The sequence below is a fragment of the Xiphophorus maculatus genome, chromosome 20 (assembly GCF_002775205.1).
Source record: "Xiphophorus maculatus strain JP 163 A chromosome 20, X_maculatus-5.0-male, whole genome shotgun sequence".
In the NCBI taxonomy this organism is placed as follows: Eukaryota; Metazoa; Chordata; class Actinopteri; order Cyprinodontiformes; family Poeciliidae; genus Xiphophorus; species Xiphophorus maculatus.
This window is the reverse complement of record NC_036462.1, coordinates 6,670,406-6,697,203: the sequence shown is the minus strand read 5'-3', so window position 1 is coordinate 6,697,203 and position 26,798 is coordinate 6,670,406. Positions and strand designations below refer to the sequence as shown.

General features: G+C 37.8%; 1 protein-coding gene across 1 annotated transcript in view; it reads right to left on the bottom strand.

Moving 5' to 3' along the window:
• asic1 (acid sensing ion channel subunit 1) overlaps window positions 1–11,122 on the bottom strand; it is a 188,307-nt gene extending 177,185 nt beyond the window's left edge. The window contains exon 1 of the mRNA XM_005807554.2: window positions 9,678–11,122. Coding sequence (XP_005807611.1) covers window positions 9,678–10,039 — 362 coding nt within the window. The 5' untranslated portion in view covers window positions 10,040–11,122. The remainder of the gene's footprint in view (window positions 1–9,677) is intronic.
• Window positions 11,123–26,798: the final 15,676 nt, after the last annotated feature.

The window sequence follows — 26,798 nt, the reverse complement described above, 5'->3', positions numbered from 1 at the left end:
AGAAACACCCACAGTTTGATATATTGTCACTCCAACAGATTAAAATGTGTTTTTGTGCAGACCAGGCATGGCAAACCAGACGTGGACATTGGACAAATCCATTTGTTTTGTCCTTTTCTGTTTGCTTCAACAACCAGATCAATTACAGGGTGACAACTTTCAATAAGAAACATAAAATCATGTCAATTAAACTCGGCTTTGATTTATAAAACAGGAGGGAGATGAAATCTGTTCCCAGATATCAACATGTTTCTGTGTGAAATGGAACAAAAGCAAAGACCTCGTTAAGACGCTCGCTGAAGCTGTTGAGATTGTGTCATTATCTGCAATGAACCCAGTCCTGTACCAACATGGGGTGAAAGAAACCATTACTCTAAAAGCATTAGAAAAAGCCAGATTACACTCAACCCACTCAGGGAAAAATACCTAAATTATTGGAAACATATCCAGAGTCTGGCTAAACGAAAAATTAAGAGCTAGGCCATAATGGCCATTGTTACATAGAGAGGAAAACAGGAGCATGCCAACACCAGGCCTACTGTGAAGTACATGGTGGCAGCACTTTGATGGGCCGACAGGAACATTATATTGAAGATTATATATAAAAATATTGTAGCAACATCTCAAGACATCAGAAGGGAGTTAAAACTTGGTCGCAAACCAACTTAGAGGATGTGCACAGGCTCATTAAATATCGATCAGTTTTACCAATATCTCATTTATCTTAAACAAAATAAAAATAAAACATTGTGTTCTGCAATTTCTGGCAATAAAGTCAGCTTCATTTAATGAATAAAGCAGACAGGCTATCTAGATTTAGGACTTTAGTTGACAGTAAATGTTTTATTCGTTTTAGTTCTAAAACCTCTCGGGTCGCAAATGTTGATTGATTTGAATTTCGCTGTTTTCTACCAACAGATGTTTTGTAGTGAGTCTGAACTGACCGATTATTTGTAGAGTTTGAATCCTACAGAAAGCTGAGAGCAAGTTTCCTCTGCTAATTTCTCACCTTAAAAAAAGCCATGATCAAACAAAAATTATTATTTGAGGACGTTTGTCCTGACCGGAGCTGTTTTGTCCCAGTATAAGTTCAGCAGAAAGCATAATTAAACTCATTTATTTGCCTTTTATGTCTTAACAACCAGTATTCACTAATCATCCGATTCTATTTTGTTACATTTTTAATAGATTGCATCTTTATTTAAAAGGCATGTTTGTAGAACTGGGTGAAGCTATAATTTTGAACTTGTCTACATGTCATCACTTGTCCTGTTTCTACTCTAATCTTAACAAGTTTTACCGTCTTAAATGTTATAATCAAGAAACATGAACCTAAACAGATCTCAGAATAAATCAGAAAACTACATCAAAGCAGAATAATGTCATTCATTTAAAAAAATTAGAATTAAAAAGTATAATTAGTGCATGAACTGACCTAATCAGTGGTACTCCAAAAGACCCGTCACACAAATCACACAAACTCAGTGAAAAAGACATAAAATCACAGCCCAGAACTCGGGCTTACATTATGACTACATCACTACGCTGTCACAATTTAATAAGAAGCTACAGCTTGTTGTGGTATATTACGAACTTAATTGAATTGTATCCAGAGCTCCTGTCTTATAAGCAACACAAAGCTGCCAGGAGAGCACTTAAGAAGCTCTGCTCACATCCCCAAGTCAGGAGGCTTTAGCTGAAGCGCATACAATCACAATAATACGGCTAGATTTTTAATATTGCCCTGCCACCGCTCCCTAAAGCAATCACTGCAAACTCTCTGTGTATGGGTGGGAGAGACAAAATTGGATTATGGGCCACAAGCACTTTAATTTTCTTGTGGGAACTAAAAGGAATGAAGGCGCATCTGCAAAACTTTGCCACCTTATGGGTGAGTCCAAACAGCTACTGCTTTTCTGAGCATCACAAAAACTAAATTCAGTTCTTAAAGTAAGACGAAGGAAATGAGCATTTCTGTTTATTCAACACCTGAATCTGACAGATGAACAATCTGAAACGGTTCTCCTATTGTTGCTAATTGTGCCTGTGCACTAACAAGGCCTACCTGCCTGCGTATTGGTGATTCTGAACATGGCTCTGACACAGCTACTATCCTGCTCTGGACAAGGTCATACAAATGCAAACTAGGGCCACGGTGAAGAGCAGCAAGCCAAAACAAGCCTCTGTCATATTAATGAGCAATTACACAAACCGCCGATCCAAAACACAGCAGAAACATGCAACTCATTTCATGCAGAGTCTCATTTGATGTCATTACTGTTTGCTTTTGATGTCTGCCCTCACTTTTCCCTCTCACTTGTCCACAAATACACTAAAAAAAACTATAAATGCAAATGCAGCAACATTTAAAAAGCACAAATCATCTTTCTCTGAATTTATTTTCAAGCAGTGCTTTCAAATTCAGACACTAACCCTGTAAGACACATTTATGCTGAAATAGATAAGAAAAAAAGCCACCTAGCAGTTATATATTGTGGCTTTGGACTCTTAGCTCATGTGAATCGGGGAAAAGGTTTGCAAGCTCAGGAAACATGTTGGAGCCGTGCTCCGTGGTAAGCAGAAGACCCGCCTCTGTGACTTCCATGAGCTGATGGAGCACATCTCACCGCCAACAGCGACTCCAAAATGACCTTTTTCTTAATTATCTTATAATTGCCTTTGCGACATAATCAAAATAAAACTGAGCAATTTACTTGCAATGTTCTGCACTGTCAGGTGTGACTTCAACCTGCAAATGTGCGATGGAAAACAGATTGATTTTTTTTCCCACACACCTTTTCTTGCTACAGACAGTGCGAAGGTGGAGTTGGTTTAATTTGTAGTGGCTCAGTTTTGAGGTTGTCTAAAACAGCGTGGCAGCGGTGATGAGGACATTAATGAACACAGACCCATCACTACGTAACGTCTGACCTGTTGTTTTCCGTTCAACCTCCAACCTGAGAAGTTCAGATTTTTAGAAGGCAAAGATTTCAGAAGCATCTCAATCTTCCAACTTTAACTCCAGATCATTACAGATTTACAGTCCATTTGTAGGACAAAAAAAGTTGCTTTATTCTTGCATTTTTCTTTCCCAATAAAAACAAAAACTGGAATGAGAAAAAAATGCATTGATAATGTTCTGCCATGATTTTTGCTACTTTTTGTGATAAATTCTGACTAGCTATATTAAAATTAGAATCATTTTTCTTTAGGCAGTTTGCTGGACCTACTTTCCCTGTAAGGAGATTAAATTTCCCCATCTGCCATTGAACGCACCAGTAACCAAAGCCAAGAAAACTACAGTTCTCAAAAAATAACAGAGTGATGAAGTGGTCAAAGACATAAAGTAAAACATTACAGAAATGATTCAAACTGAACCCAAAGATTTATGGGGCTGGTGCGTAATGGAGAAAATATTGACCGAGTATGACTCATGTATTACCTGACCCAGCTGGCTATTGGGCTGAAGAGAGTTTGTATTTGTAGTAGAGGATTTTAATAAAGTCAGACTATTTCTAAAAAAAAAAAAAAAAACACTCATAAGGACTTCTAGACATTCCTGGTTGAACCACAGATAGAACTTGCAAGTGCTCCTCATAAATATTCATACTCCTTTAAATTAAGTCTTATTGGGATTTATGAGATACACAAATAGTGATAAATTAGATAAAATACAAAACTACCGACTGTTTTTAGAAGCCAGAAGAAAAATTGTGGCTTAAAGAAAGTCATAAACAGTTGACTTTATGGGAGTAGACACAAAATACTATGCAAAGCTATAAAAAAAGGCCGTTCATCACATTAAACACAACACCTCTGAGAAACATGTTGGTGGCAGAATCATGTGGGGATTTTTTTTTCTGCACAGAAGAGAGAAGCTGGAGCTAATTACACAAGAGTCCTGGAGAGTTTCATACTTTTTACTTGAATATAATTTTTTGAAGAAATGCATGTGTAATCTTTGGGAATCTAGAAATGGTACCAATGGATGAAGGAAAGTTGCTAAGGCCAAAAAATGTCTGTACTTGATGATTTCTTCTGATCTTTTCATGCTGTCACCCAATAATTAAATAATTGTGGTAACCCTAACTGACATACTGTATGTTGATTCAATGTCTGATTTAATGCCAGACAATGAAAAAAGATGTGTTTTTGTATACCGGATATATAAATATCTGCTTTCAGATGTGTTTTGCAGATGATTAAATGGAGAAATTGTTGATCTCCAGATGTGCAAAGCTGGTAGGGACATTGCATAAAAGACCTGCGGCTGTACTCACAGGGAAAAGTGATTTTAGAAAGGATTGATTCAGGTCAGCTGAACAGAAATGCACAACAATCTTTAGAACACTTAGAGAAGAAACTAAAACTAATTTTAACTTCTTGCTGTCCACAATTATGTCTTTGTGTAGTTGTACTGCAGAACCCAAATGAATCTGAAATGAATGTTTCAGTTTTGATGTGACAAAATATAAAACGGGCATAAAAGATTTTGCACAGCTTTGTACATTTAGTTGAGCATGAAACTTTGATTTTCTACCAGTTTGCAGTTTAAGCTCTGTGTGCTGTTATGATTCACAGTGGATGATGATTGCTCTCTGGAGTCAATATTGGCAGTTTCTTTATACATCTTTAAATACATATTCCAAATAAAAGACTGGAGGGGAACCAAGTGCATCGTCAGATACTACAAAGTTTACTCTCTGCAAGAAAGAAAAAATAGATATATATTGATATATATGAGAGGCATTCTGTACCAAAGCAGAAGTCAAGCTTATATTAAGACCACAGAAAATGATGCATCGGTAGAAAAAAAAAGAGGTATACATCTCTTTTAAAGTTTAGAAAATCAATGATTTATCTACAGCATTAAAGAATACTGTGAGTAGGGAGAGGAATACGTCATGGAGAACTTTTCTTTCCTCCTAAGTCTCAGAAATGACATTTGGCAAACATCAGGGGTCTGAATGCAGTAGAGCCAAAACTGGAGTGTCTGGTGTGTAACCTTGGCGTAGCAAACCAAAACCAAAAACTGTAGCTACGTTTCAGGAGTTTTATAAAGCTGTTGTAACACAAGCCATTAAAAATACTCCATTAAAGTTAAGGGAATTGCCTCCTCATACAGGCATACTTTAAATTTCTGGTTTCCATTGGTGGAGCCATAGAGAAAAAAGGACTAATTTCAGGAAATATCCCTCCTCTGTGTGGTTGTAACATTTTTTGTACTATTGTTGGACATATTATGCAAATACACCATTTTAAACCACATTTTAGTCAAGTCACAGTTATTTATTCTGTCACATCACTCTTTGCCTTTTTCTGATTATGGGAAGAGAAATGCTCATTTTCAGCATCAAGTAGCAGCAAAGTTTTACTCTGAAACATTCTTAAACTCTGAAATATTTTAATTTAATTTGTAAATTAGCTTGGAGGTACCTCTTGTTCTTTATTATATTTCAAACTGCACACAACCTGGTCAAAATTACTGAATACAGAGACATTATGGCCCAGTAGACTTAAAATGTCAGCTTTCCACTTCCAGCATTAGCACTTTATGACTCAATGTGTTTTGAACATGGGTCCTGGTATATCTTCAACTCATTCTACTTTTAACGGAAAAACCGAATATACCCGCCTACAAAGTGTTTTTTTTAAGAAAAATCTCTCATGCTTCACTTCTCTGAGTAGCAAAAAATTAAAATAGAAGTCCCCTCAAAGCCAACATAACAGAGAGGGCAAGAAACAATGGGAGATGGGAGAGTGTTAATCAGAGGGACAACTCTGTAGCTTAACAAACAGCACTAATTACGGCGGAATAAAGACGTGTTCATCACACAGCTTATGAGACACAAGTTAATTGCCTCAGCTTGTAGTCCCCTCCCTCCATCTAAAGTCAGCTCATCAAAGTCACTCGGAGCAAATGCAACTACATTTACTTTCCCTCAGCCTCCCGTTTGTTTCTTTTTTGCCTTTTTTGTTTTGATTTTTCCTTGGTCTTTCACCCGTTTCTCTGTCTGAGACATAATAGGTGTAACAGCCTGATATTTTATTAGAACTGCTAGTAAAAACACAAAAACATGTTATATAGTATACACGTATTGATTTTTAAATCACACACTTGAGTCTGAAGCATTTGTGCTACAGACTCAAGAAAGAGGAAAATGTTACTTTCCAGAATGGCTGGAATATACATGCATGTACAGAGGTCATAGAAAAACAATACTCAGAGTGAAAATGGGGAATTAGATATACATCAGCCAAACATGTACGGCATGCAGAGAGGTGCTTTGTGCCTTAGGCTGCTGAGCTTGGTGGATCAATATGCTAAAAATAAATGGAGTGATGTGTTCAAGGTGGGATTAAGATGTGTCAGGTTTCCATATATATTTTATTTTCGCTTTAATGAAATATTAATTTTTGTGCGCTTTCTGACGAGTGAATTTTGCCTGCTCCAGAACAAAGTCAAATGTCTCCATCAGTATTCTTCTAGGGATTGTGATCAGAATAAGAAGGGGTGGCACTGAAAACAAAAAGTGAATATATTCACACTCAACACTTTCAACATGAGACAGCGAGCTTGTCAAGGCTGCGACGATACTATATGATCAAAGCGCGTCAGGGAGCAACAAGTGAGGAGGGAAGAGATGGCAGCTGTGAATAACGCACATCTCTCCACACTGTCAGCAGGAGACGTTAAAGTCAACTGGAGTCATTAATCTAATGCATGGATATTTGTGCACCATGAATAATAAAATAATAAAGGAATGCTTTGAATCAGCAGAATGTTCTTACATGAAACATTGTCACTTGGTCGGTTCGCAGCTCTGTCACGCTGTTTTCTTTTTCAAATCTATTGAATAATGCTGCCATTTTATCTAAACTCAAAAAAAAACAGAGGTATGTTATTGTACCGCTGTGTGCAATCACATATCTTTGATCCTTTCACATACCTTTTTAGCTCTTTTCAAATATTTTTTAAAAATTAGTTAATTAGTACTTGTACTAAAGATTACTCTTTTTTTATTTTATTTTTAAGACTAAGTATTTTTGTGAAATCACCCTAGAAACAGTTACGGTTTCTTATCTTAGTGCAGTTCATAAATGTACTTTTTTTCAAACACTTATCACAGCTCAACAAACTGATGTTAGAAGCATATTTCATGTTGAAAATATTACATAACCGTCACAGGAAGGGTTAATGTCCAATAAAACATGATTCATAATTCTCTTCATTATTAACTCTCATGCTAATGCTTTAATTTGCTGTCACCCTGCTTTCAGGGGCCACCTTTCATGCATGACCCTCCATCTTCCTTAGTTGCATCAGAGGAAGGGCAGTGGAGTTCAGAGCTTTAAAAGGCTTTGCATGCTTTGTCCATGTTATTTTGCACATCTCCCAGAGCTCCCAGAGCTCCTCAGGTGACAATCAAAGCAGGCCAACGTTAACAGTGCTCTGCACTTGCGTGGCAGACATGGCATCACCCAAGACAATTCAGACGTCATAGCTGACTTTAGTTTGCCTTCTTTACTGAAAACAGGATTTGACACAAAAGTAACAGTTTGTACGACTTCAGAGTGAAACGGTAGCCTGAAGCGTCTAGCCAGCTGGTTCAAGAAGCGTTTGTGATCAGATCACCTCACTGGCGTGGAGAAGTGTTCAGTTTTCTGACTAAATGCTGACAAATCAAATTCAAAAGTAAAATTTGCACATTAAATAGATTTGTTCCATACAATGGCCTAAATCAAACATGTGGTTTGGATAATTTTTATAAAAATGGTTTGCAGCTGGGGAAAAAAATCTAAATCAAGTTGCTCGAGAACTTAAGAATAGCATTATTAACATCTACATTGAGGCAGATATTTTGGAAATGTTAGAATGTGGAAAGTTCTGCTGAAAGATATAACCAACATCTCCATAAAACTTGTCAGAAGAGGGAAGCATGCTGACTTCAGACTTAATAAAAACACAGTAATCCAACATCAGCAGATAAAATGGCTCCTCAAATCATCAACTGTAGAAACTTCATACAGGATCTCAAACAACTCGGAGTCTGTGCCACTTCAATCTTCCTTCAGGCTCTTGGATCTTGATTTCCAAACAAAATACAAAGTTTACTTTCATCATAAAAGAAGCCCTTGGACCACTGAGCAGCAGCTCAGGCCTTTTTCTGCTTCACCCAGGTAAGACACTTCTGACGTTTTCTTTAGTTCAAAAGCAAGGAGTCATGACCAATGTCCAGGATGTGGTTATGTGTAAATATAAAAATCCAGTTACAACAACCCGGGACGTCGACAGCTTACATAAATGATGGATTAACACTTATTTTCCTCATATCAGCTCATCATAAGTTCATTCCTATTGGGAGAAAAGGGAGTCGTGTCATAGCCACAATACAGACGTGGGAATGTTTTTAGAAGACGCACTCCTTCACTATAAGACAGTAATAAGCCCTGGCTCCTGATATCTCCCTATTTGTCTGAGGTTTCTACAAAAGACATGGTTCTTCAGGCACATCCCGATAACAAAACTCCCTCAGCAGGATCGGAGCTGCCAGCTGAGTTTTAACAAAAACCAGATATAATGGGAATGTGTGTTTTTAAAGATGTATATAAGACTCAGGTGTGGTGGCGGCTTTTTTGGAGATTCCTTCCACAATTTATTCTTTAGATTGATGCAGATTGGTGGTGGGCTTTTTTCAAATAAATCATGTGGCGTAAGAGTTCCTTTCTGCAACATTCTCACAATTAGACAGTTTTAAAGGTTACTAAACCTCCATCTATACACTGCAATCATGGACTTAGCAGCCATTCCTCGACATGAGTAAGCACATAGCGATGGTGGACAGTGAAGCACTCTTTAAGCGGCTGTACAACATAACCTCTAAAGGCTGCAGTTATCCCTTCTGCTTGTGCAGATTTTTTCTTCCACTAAATTTTCCAGTAGCATGTTTGGATAAAGTTGGACTAGGCAGAGAGTTTGGGGGGTAATCCTTTGTGTGTGGAGTATCCCGAGCTATATTTTAATTGATCATATGTTTGTGCAATTTAACATTTCAAAAATAAAGTTGCTTAATAGAAACACACCAATTTAGAGAAAAAAAATATTGTTTTCCAATAAAATGTTCGGGCTCTAGGATAAGGTGGTTTTTTTTTTTTTGCAAAACTGTAAATGAAAACACTTTTTTTTCTGCATCTCACCAGTCATGTCATTAACAACCGATGGTGTTGGCACAAACCACAAAGAAGAAGAAGAAGACAGGAAGCAGTTGTAGAATCTGCATGTTTTTAACGACTTGTGTGAACAAACTCATTAGTGTGTGATTTTAATTGCTTTCTTATTTCATGAAATGTTTTTTATCGACATTTGCGGAATATAAAGTTTTGCGCATATTTGTAATATAAACACGGCTATTGATAACTCGAAAAAAATAATTTGAGATAACTCGTAACTATAGACACAAAAAGAAATGTGTACTCATTTTCCCCCCAATCATACAGTTTAAATGTGTCTATCTTTAACTTTTTGAAGAATGTGTTCATGAACCAATTTCTGTTCAGGATAGGCTCAAAACTTTACCACACAACAGATTTCTGCTGGAATCAGCAAAAACAGACAGACAGACAGACAGACAGACAGCACCGCCCACAGGTTAATAGTTTCAATTAGACCTACACACCTGCCATTGAGCAAGGCGAGGAAGTCGCCAGCGTGGTACAGGTCGTTGTGAGTCACCTGGCTGAAGCGGAAGGAGTTGAGGTTGCAGAAGGTGACCGCGGGGAACACGATCATGGACGCGGCCACCTCGTCCAGCTTGGTGACGTGGGGATACTCGAAGTAAAACTGCACCCGGTCCACGCACACCATCACCAGCACCCCCAAAGAGGCCAAGAAGAACACAATCCACAGGCTGCGCTTCACGTACTTTCGTTCATAAGTGAACATGTGCGAGATGCCGTGCAGCGTGGACCTGGTGGCAAAAACTTCAATGGGAGCCGGCCGCTTGTAGTCCACGTCCTCCGGGTCCGCTTTCAGATCCATTATTTCCAGCGGGATGAGTTTGGATGGATGGTGACTGGGAGGCTGCAAACCGCGCGAATTGGCTTTATGAATAAGTTGATGCTTTATTTATGAGGAGGATGTTAGCCGTTGCCAAGTTCACGCCCTTCTACGCATGTATTTCTCATGCAGTCTGTGTGAGATGTTGCGTCACTGACAGCCGGCAAAAAAAAAAAAAGAGAAGGTCCTCAATCAGAGCATTTTACTCAAAATCGCATCTGAACACTCAGTCCGTACACAGAGCAGATGTAGGAAGCATGCGATATTTGCTGCCTCAGTTTAAAGTCACAGTTCCATAATTTTAATATTTAAAAAATAAAACAGCGGAGCGCGCATGGAGAGATGCCAGCGCTGTCCTCTTCTCTTGCACACTTCTGCAATCTAAGCGAGTTGTTTCCACAGTGATCACCAAAAAAAGCAAAGCGCAGGAACACACGAGTGGGGAATAATCAGAGCAAGAAGAGAAGGGAATTAAGAAATCAAAGCGCTGGTGTATTCTCTCTCATTGTAAGGCAGGAGAGTCGACAGGCAACATGGCTTTTTCCCAGATCCTCAAATCAAATCCGAACACGTGCTGAATAACAAGGAGCCGCTGATCTCTGGTCTGTTGATGTTTTAAAAGCAGTCGTCGGCTCGTCCTCCTGGGTTTTCCACAGCTGCATCACACAGGAGCTGGAGCTGGGTCTGTGTCAGAGCTGCCTCGGTCGGTGCGCCTCTGCTCGCATCCATTCCTTCACCACAATGCGGGGAGCAGCACGCCAAACACACTCACATCCCCCGTATATCTTCAAGTTTATGTGAGGAGAAAAAAGCGAAGGCTACCAGGGAGTAAAGGAGGTTGTTCCTGCTTGAAACACCTTTCCTTCTGAATTCAGTGGAGCTCGTCAGCAGCTGCGGTGGCGGATTGCCTGGATCACTTCCATTCGTCCCAAACAGGAGAGAGCAGGGATAGGACGGCGGGCTGAAGGAGTCCAGCGTCGGCGACACACGACTTGTGCCAGACACGCATCCGAAGCGGCTATTAGAATAAAACTACATCACGGAGGATGTCACTGAAAAGCAAAGCAGTTTACTGATAGTTTCAGGCAGCTCCGAGAGCCTCAAGTTTTCTCTTTCTGCCATTAAAGGTAATAATAATAATAATAACTGACAAAAAATAATTTTAAAAGAACATTGGAGATGTTACAACAGCACCCAATTAGATTGCACCAAGGGCAGGAAGAAAACAACCAAAAAGCTTGCAAAGAATTAATTAAGATTCTAATGAAAGCATTAAGTTTATAATGTGGGTTCCATGACAACCGTTACACATAATCTGACATGAATATGGTTGCCATGTCTCTAACTTTAACAGCTGTGAAAGTTTGTAGATCTATTTCACTCACTCACAACAGAAAGTGCTTTTCAGTAAGTCTCTACTTTGCGACTGGAATTTTGTAAAATCTTTCTTACATTCAGTCAGACTGGATAGAGAGCGTCTGCAAGCAAACATTTTCAAGTTTCTGCACAGATGTTCACTTAGATTTTGCTCTGGATTTTTGTCTGGGCCATTCTAACTCATGTTTTGATCCGTTTAAAGCACAGGTGTCAAACTCCAGTCCTCAAGGGCCGCAGTCCCACAACTTTTATGTGCCTCTGCTGCACCACACCTGAATAGAATAACTAGGTCATTAGCAAGACTCTGGAGAACTGATCTACACCAGGAGGAGGTAATTAAGCCATTTCATTCCAGTGCACATCTAAAAACTGCAGGACTCCGGCCCATGAGGACTGGAGTTTGACACTCCTGGTTTAAAGCCTTTCTAACAAACAAGCATGTAAGTTTAGGCCATTGTGGTTGAAGATGAACTTCTCCTAATCTTAAATCTTTTAGGATTAACTGCTTTTTACAACTCTACAACCTTCGTGCTGACTATGTTCCTTTCTCTTCACAATGCTGTTTGTTCTCAAAAAGACTAATTGGGTTGTCAAAAAACAAATTACAAACAGGTGAACTATAAATAGTAGCTACATGATTTCTGAAAGGAATAGTTTGAGGTATTGACTAAGCAGCTAAACACAAATAAAGTGACAATAAAATGTGCTAAAGTTTGTGGCTGTCATGTGAAAAGGTGAAAAAGTTCAATGGGTGTAAATACTTTTGCAAAACAGTATATTGTGTGAAAAATATATATTTATATTGGTGATTTTATCCAGGAAGTGCCAGAAGATAAAGTTCTTTTAAGCAGATAAATAGTTATCAATCTAAACAGGGAGTGCGTATGTATGTGTATGTATGTATTTGTACCATTTATTCCTGGGATTCACTACAGAGAAGCATCTTGCAGGAAATAATTTGACTTTAACTGTTTTATCTCTGTTTTCCAAATAGGCTTTTGCCAAATTATTCAGCACATCTTGCAAATTCTTCATGGAAAAGTCGCTGTCTTTCTTGATATTAAGATAAATCCCAGGAATACTTGAGCACTATTGATCACATTTACAAGTCAAAGACACATTCATAAAACAACTTCTTATGATTAGTTGAGTTTATCATGTTACTGCCACACTTCTGATGTTTTTACTTATTAGTATAAAATATTATCTTGTATAATTGTTTCCAATATAAAAATAGTAACTCAGCTGTTTTGGGGGTTTTTTTGTACTGTATGACATTAAATTAGACTAAACCTTCTTGTTTTAGGTCAGCTTAGATCCACTCATCTTTTTATTGTCTCCAGCCAGTTATCAACTCAAGGTTGTTGGTCAGCTTTGACTACCAACATGGTTTGTATTTGCTCAATGCCAGAATAATAATAAAAGAGTTTTTCTCTGAGTGGCCTGTCCTTGTTGGAACAGGACTAATTTCTCTGTAGATAATAACTCTCTTACCAGCATCTTCACGAAGCAATTTGCTTTTGTTCTGAGGGTCATGCAACAAAACATGCTCATCCTGGGGATACAGAACGTGTCTCCTGACACATAATTGCTTGAACAGAATAACATATCTTTGCGCTAATGGAAATTGAACCCAAGGATGAACAAGGTTTGCAGAGATCTAATATTCCCTTTCTGACATGATGGAAGATTTCTTTTGATTTATCCAGAATGTCAACATAAGGAAGAAGTGTGTTTGAAGGCTTGATGTGCGCCTCCATTTTACCCAAATGTTGTGAAAAATGGTTTCTGGACATGGGTGCAGCTGTACAAACCACAAGGTATTTCGAACCTTTAAAACTTCTGACATGAAGTCAGGTTTATCATAATTTACCAACCCCAGTTTCCAGCTCCATCCTGTTTCCACTGACCAGACATTTGCACAATTAACATTTCAAAAATGTATTCGCTTGACAAGAAAAATCCAATTTCGAAAACAGTTATTGTTTTTGGCACTGGGACGAGGTGGTTTTGTGGTTGTATTGAAATTGGTTTATTTCACAAAACTGCAACTGAAACACTTTTTTTTGATTTTGCAAAAAACAAAAAAAATGACCAGATGCTGAAGAAGGCGACAAGAAGTAGTTGGAGGATCGTGGCGCAGCATGTTTTTCAATAAATGAACAAACTTCTCGTGTGATTTTAATGGAAACAGTGATTCTGAAATTGGGTTTTTCCGACATTACCAGAATATTGACAGTTTTACGCACATTTGTAATGCAAATGCAGATACTGTTCCACTCAAACTTTTGAGAGTAGAAAATCAATGTTGCAAAGTCTATGTCTTTCAGTATACACTATGCTTGATTTTTTCCCATTTTCCTCTATACATTGCCTTTTCCTTTTATTAATTTATTTATTTGTAGGACAAGTACTCAGTTTTCAGCAACAGACACATCAAAATTAACAAGCTACAATAACTTGCACCCTTGTCTTTGGGCACAATTTCTTATCAAAAGAGGGAAACAGTTTTTTTAGTGTATTGGTTTCTGCACACATCAAGGCTGAACCCTGCATCAGATTGCTTTAAAATTAAGAACACAGTATTAAGAAAAGAAATAGCCTTTGCCATGCGCTTTCTAACAGAAACTAAACATTTTTTGCAATACTGATGTACGGTATGCTATAAGCTTTACTGCTAAAACAGCACCTATTGAGCTTAGTACAGAAAGAGTTAAGTCTGTTTTCTTACTTATCATATTCTGTTTCTAATGAGGCAAACAGCTTGCATGTGTGATTTAATGTCAAACAATAAAAGGAGGACATGGTTTCAGTTGTACCAACCAGAGGGCAAACTCGGTCACTCAGATAAATTTAGTTCTGAGCAAATTATCATAACAGCAACAACAGAGTCCATTTTCCAGTGAGGTCCTACACAGATGCTCATTCATTTCTACATGTATGCATGTTTACAGTTCATGTATTTTCAGACAAGCTCAAAAAATAATCTCTTTACGAATCTGTGTTCTGTTCCGAACAACAAATGGAAATATGTCAGAGTCAACGGCTGAGCCAACAATAGGCAATAAGGCAGATGTGTCACACGACTGCCACTGCCAGATCTGTCATAGACACCATATTGCCAAAAGGCAAGGAGAGGTCACCCATGAAATTGTTCGTAGCACATCCAAAATTGCTATTTGGCATGGTATTGACTGGGAAAATGTGGCAGCATTTATGAAGCCTTCCTTTCTTATTGATCACTACTGCTGGGAAGGTGAGCCATACATTGCTAATAAGAGGAGGTGAGTCCTTGTCAGACATTTTGTTTGATATTACAGTAGATATTACATTCCTAAATGGCATTTTGATAGGACATGATTTGTCTTTTTGCAGCTTATATGATATTGCCACAGCAGTCCAGGAGCTTCCATGAGTATAAAAGTAAAATTCTGCTCAGACTGAAGTTTTCTCTTTTTTCATAGATCAGTTTATATTTTCTCACAATAAGAGGTGGGTAGTCACTAATTACTTTTACTCAGTTTCATTTTACTTTTTTACTCTTAGCCGAGTAGTTTCTTGGATCGATACTTCTTACTTTTATTTAAGTAATGCTGAAATGGTGCTACTCTTACTTGAGTTGAATTGTTTGGCACTAATCTATGTTAGTATATATATATTTACCTGATAAACTGTGAAGGGGGTCTTATTTTAAACAGATACTTTGAAAACTCTGAAGCTAAGATGCAATAATCCTAAAACTAAAAATGCTTGTAAAATAAAAAAAATTCAAAACTTTTTCTGCAATACCAATCAAATCTATACAAGAGACATTTTAATTTTTATTGTTTGGCAATGAGGGCAGTGAAGATGCTTTGTGTGTTTTCAAAAATAAATCTCTGAAGAATCCAAGTATGATTTGGTCAGTTGAAGTAGTTTTGAGTTTAAACTTGGCAAATGTGGAAATAACTGCAAGAATCTGGGCTTTTCTCAAGTTCATAAAATTGAAGCTTTCTGGGTTAACTCCACTGAGCTCAACTGGGTAAATGTGAGAAAAGAGATTTGAAGCTACTGGCTTGGAGAGCTAATCCATCCATCCAACTGGAGAAAGCGCTGATTCCCAAGAAAAAAACAATACAAAGCAATATTCATAATAATTTGAATGTGTTAATGATGTGGGATGGGAAAACGTGACTTTCAGATTTAAGATTTAATGAAACAGTGTATAAATTATTATGCTTTTTGTTGTGTTTTTACAATCACCATAAGTTTACAATATTGATGTGCTGTACGCTATAAACTCCACTTTATCTATTATGCACAGAACAGAAAGGGTTACATCTGTTTACTTATCTTCTTATGTTCAGTTTTTTAACAAGGCAAACTGCTTCCACGAGTCAGCACATCGTTAGCATTAAATGAAATATATGTAAGCATATAGTGGAGTACTTAAAGAGTAACATTCTATTTGTTACCAGAATGGGAAAAAAAACTCCTATCCAATTTACAGTTTGCTTAGCCATTTCTCTTTAGATGTCATTTGGATTACACTTGCAGAGAGAGTTTACACAAAGGAGGATCTAAAATCTCTCACCACTTGTCTCTTGTGTTTGCATCTCCCTGCAGCTCTCTCCATGCATGCTAGCTTTTACTTTGGCCAAGGCGGCTAAAGCTGTGTGGTTTGCCAACCTTCCCAGAGGGAGCTGGCAGGAAACCCGAACACACTCTGGGGTCCTATTGACATGTCTCTTAAGTTATCGTTGGGTAGGCAGCACACAGTGGGAGCGAGAGGCTCTTGACCCAGATGATTTAGGTCTTTCATATCCATGACCAGAACCTGCCTCTGATTGCAACGCTTTCTTGTCTTGGCACTGATCCAAATAAGGTCCTCATAGACAGATGGTCATTAGATCTGATAATGGGTATCTGCAGGTTCCTGCCCAGACAAATGCCCACTGCTTTAGCAGCAATGATCATTATCAGTCAAGGACACTTTCATTGAAAGCAAGTGAGGGAATCATTAAAAAGGCTCAATATTCCCAGTTGTGACTTTTTATTACAAAGTCGGCTCAGATCTCTTTTACCTCTACTGATGCCATATGTGTGTGTGTGTGTGGGGGGGGGGGGCATGTTCATTTTCATTACTTATTATGTGTATGGTAACATGCCCTAGTGAGATTCACACCTGTCCTGTTTAGTATGATTTAATGAAACTTAAGTTTGAACTATAAAACCAAGATCTCAGTTCGATTAAAGTGAACTCTGGTGCTGTTCGAATGCCTATGTGAACATCAAGCGGACTGGAGACCGTTCCAGAAGCAGGGCGTGAACTATACCGCAGGGCATTCTGGGTAAATAAATACAACCAAAACAAATATGCAATGAAGAATTGACTAATTATTTAACACTGGCAGAAATATACCCCGAAGAATCTGCAGATGTATCTTAAGTAAAAGTATTTACTCACGTTGGCTGAATGCAAATGCATGCCACACTTTTCAGATTTGTATTCATAAAATATTCTAACGAGTAACATTTTTTCCCGTTTCCAGTTACTTGCTACTCTTTGTCAGTCTGTTACACAAAATCTGAACAGCTTAGAGATTTATAGCTCTGAAGTAAAAATATTTTTAAAAGTTCAAGGGGAATAAATACTTTTGCATTGGACTGCATTTCTCTTATTAGGTTTGTCAATATATTGACTTCACTGTAACACAAAAATATGTAACAGTTTTGGTGCTACTATACCAAAACTAGAACAGTAGTAAAGCAATAATTAGAGTTTGAAAATTGCTATTCTTGTTCTGATTTTCAACTTTGACATGCACCTCTTCAGCGATAAGGTTTATGTATGTGGAGCTGCTCTGGCTATAATGTCTGAAGCCACTTTGATTACAGAGTCCTGCTGGCACAGATGAATACGTGCCTGAAGGCTATTTATCGATGGGTAGGTGGTGTCATCTCATCACTTGTATTTCTGCCCTCTTTTAGTGTTCCTGATTGTGTCTGAACATGGGTTATTCATCTGCTTCGCCAGTTCGATACAGCATCAGGTCCATCTCTGCTGGAAGATTGATTCTCTGCCCCGGCAAGAAAAAAATTTGGAATTACCTTTGATAAACTTTGTGTACTCCCAGCCTGAGTTTCGATCCGTCGCAAATGAGTGTCATGAGATATTTGGAAAGCAGAGAACTTTGGACTCCTATCATAATTACTGGGCTGGCATTTAATCCAATTACCAAATACTCTTGGTGTCAGCTAGGGTTTCAGAAGTTTAGCTTCCTATATGCTTTTGCCTTACATGTTTCATACTGAAGAGAATTGCAGAGAATTGGAGCTGATTGCATATTTCGTGTCTTGTCACTTTAATGGCTGCATGTTTTTGAGTGATTGGCTATTGTCTGCTGCTGAGGCCTTATTATACAACACAACAGAAACTGAATGTCCGCTTGCTTTCTTGCAAGAAGTGCAAAAGGAAATTTAAATAATCCTTTAGTAAAAAAAAGAAACTCCCAAGCTGCTTTGTTTCATTAATTACTAATTAAATATTCACCTCCAGGTTTCACTCAAACCCCCAACATGTCTCCATTTAGGCTTAATGTTTTTATTTTATTTTCTTGGTAGTGTGCTGCTGCACAGTTTTCTAAAGCAAATCTGTGCCCTGCTTTTATGAGATATGTGCTTAGAAAAACGGGCAGCTGCTCCACGTTGTGACAGGAAAGAACCGCATTCACATTGAAGACATGATTAAAAATGAAATCACAAGCAATTACTTTTAAGTGCTGACGAAAAAGAGAGCCAACAGGGAAACTCAAAGCGTTTTCGATGAGTTCACTTAAAGCATGGGTTAAACGTGAAATGAAGTATTTTTGAGCCATGCATGGAATTAATTCAGGGAATTTTCTTGATGTAAATGTTTTAGATCATCTCTTCATCAGGTATCTATCAGCTTGCTGAGTAAATCTTGATGCCTCAAGGCTGGATTTGTTTTGTTTTTTTGTCAGTGCGCCCATTGAGGAGAGCGAAAAGTTGAAAGCAATTGTTCCTGAGTCTTTCCAACAAATTAATTTAAACAATGCTGAGTCATCATTTTGTAAACCTCTTGTAATGCAAGCAAAAAGCCTTTTACATCATAAGCTTCTGAGATGCTTTGGTCATCACAATGATGATTTCTGCAGTTGATTATAAGTTGATTTTTCAACATGGACACTTCATTCCGTTTCACTATTCAAAATCAAGGAAGTCCAAGTAATTTTTTTCCCTTTCCAATATCCCTTCATAATACTGACTGAAGTCATGCATGAAAGTAATATTGCACAGACCAGTGAAGCCCTGCGATTACATTCTTTGTCTGTGTGCCTCCAATTGTCAGAGGTGGAAAGTGATTGACAGAATACACAATAGATTCGGAGGTTTGCTCCGTGGTGTTTAACTCGCATCGCCCTCAGACATCAAACCGCCTCTAACCTGCTTTTCTTTCATGGGGTTGAAGTTGGGAGGGAGAAACCAATCTGGTAAAACTCTGGCAGCTTTATAATTTATATACTGACACATTAGTCTGCAAATGAAGCAGTTTCTGATATGACACATTTACGCAAACTGATGTTGTGCTAATTGATGCTTAGTTATTTGCTCTTCTTTCCCTGTGGGAATAATTATATTTGACAGCCAGTGACAGGTAAACTGTAAATTTGTAGTAGAGAAAGAAAGCATGCATTACAAAATAGATACAAGAGCTCCCCTTGCTGTCAAGTTTTTTTGACAGAGCAATCGAAATAAATGCATTTAAAGTAAGTTTTAATCTCTTTTTCTGTTGGAGATGATTTTTAATTCCTGTCTCTCTTCAACTGGAGATAATGAGATTTTTATCACATCTTGATAACTATTTGAATGTCATATTGGGCTGGACAATGAATCAATAACTATTGTGATAGACACATGATCAATATTAATAAATGGAATGTTCACTGAACTCAGATCCAGAACAGCAGAGGATTCTGGGAGATGTAGGTAGAGGAAAAACTTTAGCCACTCAACCTCTCACATCAATTTAAAGTTGGTTACCTAGCAACAACCTGTTGAGTAACTTGCGCCAGCAGCAGTTTAATGTTTTGCTACTGTGCCTTATAACTGCTCAAAAAGGAAAACAGTGAAAACAATGAAAAAGTTTGGTAGTATTTCAGATATTTAATCAATAATTATCAATAGACTGATATGAAATACTCATATAGTGATGCGTTTTTCAGCCACATTGTCCATGTAATAAACACAGCTGCTGCCAAAAGGATTGAATAACAATGTGTCAGATTTTTAATCATCTTTGCTCCTCCTCCAACACTCGGAGGAGGAAGCTCGGAGCAGCCTGGCCCATTTCCACTCCGCTTGACCCAATCACGACTGCAAACCCAAGGCTGGGACCTGGCAACACGGCAGCAGCTGAGCCCAGGGCGGAGGGGAGCGGGAAGAAGCAAGAAGCTGCAGGTGAAAGCAGCAGCAGTCATTAGAAGACGGGGACGGATGAGTAATGCACCCCGGGATCAATCAGGCACAAATGACCACAGGAGATCATCTTTCTCCAGCAGCAGGATCCTGCTACCCTGTCCTGCCCCTTCCCCCATTAGCCACATCACCCTGCGCCTTAAAGCCACCAGATATACAGGAGCAGGCTCAGAGAGGAATGAGGGAAGATGGAAGGACAGAATGTGATCAGGCGCTGTAGTAAGAGAGTTGTCAGGGACAGCAGGAGCGTATATTGATTGTTTTCGCTTTTGTATAATTGCAATTAAAGTTTGCAAGCAGGCGTATGGATCAGTTTCACAGATGTCGCCCATGCAGGGATGCAAGGCAGTATTGATGGATCCTTACACATTTCCGTGTCCAGAAGGGAAAGGCAGTAATAACCCCAGGCACTCAAACTGTGAGGCTGGAATACTACTAATAAAAAGCTGCTTTTTACTGACATGTAGCACCTCTACAAAGATCAGACAGGAAGATGTTAAACTGAACTGAATATTTGTGATTGAAACAGATTTAAATATTTTAAAACTTTATTGTCTTTCTTCTGGGAGGTACAAGAAAGAGGGATGAAAAACAATTATTTAATCAAATCATTAACATTCCCATTTATCCATTCATCTTCCAGTTTTGCTCAGAACTGGGAAATTTCAACTTCCCAGTCAGAAAAATCAACTGGAACGCTTTCTGAAGTCAGATTTCCCACGGCAACCTGGGAGCAACTCTGATTACCCCCAGTTACGACTTGTAAAGTGGACTTCAAGTTTCAATATGGTCGCTAGTCGCACCAAGAGTAGTAAGCTATGGTGGAAACATGTTTATTTTACAAGACACACATGTAAAAGTGCGTCTAAAATCAACATGAAAGTAGTGTTTGTTCATGGAAAGTAAAGCTTAAAAATTATGTTTGTAAGAGCTATTTGTGGGAGTCGCCATGTTGAAATTACAACTTCTTAGCTAGAATGCTGTTACCTTGTTTTTGACATCAAATCCGAGCTCCGAGTTCCTATATTTCCCAGGTAACTGGAACGCAGCATCAGTCCTTGCTGGGTAGCCAGCCTGTCTGTCTCCAGGTGTCACTGGAAGAGGCAGGAAAAACACAAATCACCAGTTTATCATATGGTGACACAAAAACAGCACAACTATCCATATACATTAATTCACACCTTTTACAGTCAACCAAGGTTAATTAACATAACTTGCATGGCTTTGGATGGCTGAGGGAAGCCCAGAAATCAGGAGACATTACCACCCTGAGAGGGATTTGAACCCAAGACTTTGGTGTTTTGAGGGAACTTACCCCAAACTAATTAGTTTAAATTTAAATATTACATTTTAAATTCACTGAATATATTTTTTCAGTAAAGAAAGAAAGAGAACTCTGAAAAGCAGACTGGTTCCCTGACGACATGTCAGGAAGTCGCCATCTTTTGTTTTCTTTTTCAAACATTTTTGATTTAAAGGAAGAAAAAAAACCTTGAAATGATTCTGTTATAGAGGTTGGCTGGCGGTGTTTGATTTAAAGAGACATTAACCTCTATTTGAAGACACATTAAAATAGAATTAATTTGGATTTCCATGTGAACTGAGACCAATAGGGCTTCACCTCCAGTACACTCCTGTAATTGGTTGCATAGATTTCCATTAAATCTGGTTTGCGGAGTCCTTTGATTTAGACTAAAAGCTACATTTTATCAAAGTTATGTTCACAGTACTTTTTAAACAAAGCTAAATTAGAAATAATCCACAGGGTCGTGACGCTACATTAAATCTTAGCATAGCTACAGAGTCATTATGCTGCTTTCTGATGGCAGCATAAAGATAATAGATTGGAAGTAGAGATTTAATGGTAAACAGAAAAGATGAGCATGTGGATCATACTCCTGTCCAAATCCCAAGATACATTTTAAAAGCCAGGACTTTTTCCTAAGTGAAAGAGAGAGAAAAATTTGGAGAATTTACCATTTTACTAAGAGCTGTCATCTTTAAAAAAAAAAACTATTCACACTTTAAATGTCAGTTTGATGAAACATCACAAGGATATCTTCAGTCACATCATAGATGCTAAAAATAAAAAAATTTAAAACTCAGTGACATCAGGACCAAAACCACTTTGCATTTCATGAAGGAAATAAATAGATTAGCTGAGTTTGATGTTGAGAAAGTGGCTAAATAATAACTGTTGATTTCAGATTCAAAGCAAACAGCATGAATAAAAGAGGCGACATTATGTCACTTTGATTTGTATAAACATAAAGATAACGTCGTGCTCTACCTTGGGTGTGATAATGGTCATGGCTGCCTGGTTGTTATTGCTCCCTTGGTTCTGTAAATTACTCTGAAAGTGATCCAGCACAGTTTGCAGCTATAAACTCAAAGGCATTTTCTTTGGTGACAGTCCAACACAGTGTAATGAAGAACTTGGAAGTGGAAGAAAAAGGAACTGCTGCTTTAAAAAGGAGTGACACAGTTGGTAGCACTGTTCCCTTGCAGCAAGGGGGTTATGGGTTTGAATCCTGACCTCAAGTTTTACTGAACGCAGTTTGCATGTTTTCCCAATGAATATTTGGGTTCTCTCTACCATAAAGTCCAAAAATCATGACTGCTAGGTTATTTTGACTCTTAGGCACCAGCATATCTGAAACCCAAGTCAAACAAGTAACAAAATAGATGAATGGTTTAATTTCTTTTTACAAAGAACACCTCTGAAAAGAGCGACGCTCGCGTTTAGATTCATCTACATTTACTGTGACACTCCTGAGTAAAGCCCAGGGTAAGAAACTGCCTTCAAAAATCACCTACTTGGTAAATAAAGTCCATCCATGTGTATTTTCATCTCACTTCAATCAAGCTGTTCTTTGGAGGCTTCTGAGGAATTATTGCTACAGAACAAACAGCATTATTAAGAAACACAAAATTGTAGAGACGTTTAAGCAAGAATTAGGTTATTAAAGCAGCAGTTCATGTAAAATCAACTTTTTATAGTTTTACATCATGTTATTAATGTTATTTCCTCATCAAAAATATAGCTGAAGTGTTGCCTGGAGTTTTTCTTTCCATGCATGTTTGAGAAACAGTTGACTCTCCATGACAACCATTCAGTTGTGCAAAACGCCCGGGGGGACCTAGCTCCGCCTTGGAGACGAAGCTCCTCCCCCTACCCAGCTCCTTCAGACTAGCCAGCAGCAATTAGCAAACACCTGGTGGAACCGTTGAGCTCATTATTTGAGCTACTCCTCAGTGAAATGCTGATTCAAAATGTTGTTAAAAAGGAGCTTTGTTGTGATGACTTCCTGAAGGCGGAGTTTCAGAAAGAGCAGAATTTTTTAAAGAGATAGAGGCCCAGTTTCATGACATTAGATTATGTAACCAAATTTATTTTAAGTTATATTGGATATCTCCATGACATTTTTATAATAACTGAAGGTAACAGTTACTTGACTGTGCTATAAAATGGCAAACATGAGGCTAGAAAACACATAATACTGCACTGGCCCTTTAAACAAAATTCCTTATCTTGAGACATGGAGCACTGATCAATCCATCACGCTGTGAAGATTCTCCAACAGGGATGTAGATGCTGGTCAATGTTGACCAATGATGGAGCACAAACAAAGCTTGTTAAAGGCTGCCGTAGATGTGGGGGTTAAGGTGACAAACGCCCTAAAACATTCAGCCAGAGCTACAGAGGGATGATCCATAGCAAAGTATATTCATTAGAACGGCCCAGTCAAAGTCACCATCTAAAAAATGTTAGTTTTTGACATTTTAAGCATTGGGGGAAAGTTGTTATTTTACACTAAAATACAAAAGTTGTTGTTTGGGACACTGAAGATATTTTTATCATTAATAGCCTCTTCCTGAACTAATAACACTCCACGTGTTTTGCACTTTGTGCTTGTTGAAAGTGGGATTACAGCATTTACCATTATCTCATATTTATTGTTCTGTGTGGAGCCATTTTGTCTGCATGTTTTGTTTTGTTTTTAATGAACCACAGAGGATTTGATAAAAGGACTGAGTGCTGCAAAGCAATGCAACTAATCCTCCTGTGAAAGCTTCACTTTAAACATTATTGTTTTCTTAGAAAATCCAAAGCAATTATGTGATATTGGCTCCGGGAAAAATAAAATCAGAGGCTGTAGTATGACAGAGTCAAAAATATCATTCAAACACCAATAACTTCATGTTGACATGGAGACAGAAAAGTACATGTTCAATTTTGTACAACAATCATTTTAACTAATCTTTTCTGTCATAATTATAACTACAATTATGAGAGGCTACTATTCTACTTTACTTTTACATAAATACCTGGAAAACTTGCCATGTAAATGCAACCAGTTAAAACTGTTTGAAATAGTTGACAACAAAATGACACCTGCTAGTAACCTGCACGTTTGACAGGTTTATAAGAATATTTCACCTAAATTTTATTTTAAAAAACTGCTTTACATGTTCAACTGATGAAACAAGTAGTGATTTCCAGATTTATTGCCACTGCTGGTGATGATGCTTAAAAAATATATATTAAAAAATAGATATTTTTATTGCAGTAGAAGTTCTTCAATAGAGATTTTATTTTTATTATATTTGCCACAGTATCAGTTTCATTAATGATATGGAAAAGTTCAGATGAGCAACACCTTTCCTTTAGTCTTTGACACATTTGTGAGTCTAGAGTCGGAACAAAACACACATAAGAGTTAAGGAAGAGCAGGTAGAAAGTTTTGTAATAGGACAACAGGAAACTTACAAAATGAGCGTGGAAGAAGAAACCTGCAAAGAACAACAAAAACCAGGAATCTAGCATGTTGAGACAGGAGTGGAAAATGACACTGGATCCAGGTGAACTTAATCAGAGGAATGTGGAGCAGCTGTGGAGGAGAGAAAAACAAGGAAACTGATGGAAGGTGAATAATTAACACAAACAGAGCTGAAGTAGACACCAAAGAAACTACCCACTGAAGGAAAAATGGCAATTATCTAGGAGAATAAATCAAAACGCACAGAAAACAAAACAAAAAAAAAATAACTTGGAAATCACCACAAGGAATTAAGCTATATGGCAAAACCCTAGTGACAATAATAACTGACTATGGCAAGACCTTTCCAACATTAATAAAGAACTCTGAAATAATCAAAACACAGATATAAAAACCAAAAACCCAAACATGACAAAGTTCAGATTCTCTAAACGACCTGTAAAATTATGTACAAAAAATCTCATGTAAATAAAATACGATCTTTCTCAGTGGAAGATGTTCCTACTGCAATAACATCTTTTACGGTTTTGTTTTATGTACATGTTTATCAGGTTCTTGATTCTTTTTTTCGTAATATCTCAACTTAGGAAGTTTAAAATCCAAGTCCATCATTTTTAATACAGCTGGCATTATTAACATGTACTCTGCCATAACCCTTAACTTTCTATCACAGGCCCAATCAGAGCGTCCCAATAATTTCTTTGGAACCTCAATTTCCTGACAGTGTGTGTAAGACAACTTTGTGGGAACCAAATCGACTGTTCGCTAATGAGAGGAAGCTATATCAAGAACCAACATCTTTAATTAACACATCCCCAGCACTTCCTGTCTTTGATCTCGCCGTTTGATTTATGCCTCTGTGAGAGAAGGTTGGTGGAGGGCTCCACGAGAAGTTGGGAATGGAAATGAAGACGTGCAATGAGAAAATGATGAAACCACGGTGCTCCCGTTGTTCGGAAAGTCTCGCAGCATTAGGACCTTTCCCTTTGTGTAAAGGGCCAGCTCAATTACAAGCCAGCATAGCTATCTCTTCAATAGCCTGATAAGGCAATAATCCCAAATCCATGCCATTTTAATGACTTCCTGTCTAATTAAGAACTGCTTTACAAAAGATGGACACATCTGAGGCCGTCCTTTTGTACAGGAGCCTATTGTTGGAAATATCAGTGTGACCAGCGATGAACTACTAAGTAGTTTTTTTTTTCTTTGAGAAAAAGTAAAAAATAATCTAGTAATCCATGTTATTTATTACTCAATGTCAGAGAGGTTAGAACAAAGTGGAAGTCCCCTGTTAGTTCTGATGCTGAACTAACATCTCTCCAGGTTGCAATGTAGGTGCTCTCTTTATCTTTAAATGTTTATATTTCAGCAGTTTTAACTAATATTTCATGTTTAATCTCATGAATGTTTGGATGTTTCAAGTATAAAAACACCTAGCTAATCTGTCAGAAGCATTAAGAGGTGTGTGCTTCTGACAGGACATTTATAAGCTTTTCCGTTAGGTTTGTTAGTCTTTACTGCCCTCTAGTGTTGGAATTTAACACTGTTACATTAACAAGCACATATAAAGAAAGTGGAAAATTTGAAATGATATAGGATTTTAGTAATTTAACATGAAAAACATTGATTGTAAAACAAATAAAATCAATACATTTACTTTTCAGTTCTGGAGGTCCACATGTTACATTTCTTGTTTATTTTGCCAGAATTGAACTAACTGTGAAACTTGATCCTATAAAATGTTTTACACTTTTGTATTGCTAAACATCTAATCACAAACTTGTATGCTATTTGAATCTTAGATTATTTTTGTTCACACATGCAAAGTAAGTAAATGCACAGTCACAGCTGCTATTTCTCCAGTACCTTTGAGAGGGACATATTACTTTAGACTGAAACCATGACAAACACACTGACACATCGACCACTGAAAGATACAATATATTTGGAAATATCCATAACCTTGGTGTCTCTGTAATTTTAGAACTGGAACTTTATCTGTTTGATATTTTCCATCACTGACCTAATCAAGAGGCATGTTCCATTGGACTACATGAAACGGTGTGTGAGACAAACCACAGGTGCATGACTTTCCACTCCAGGTC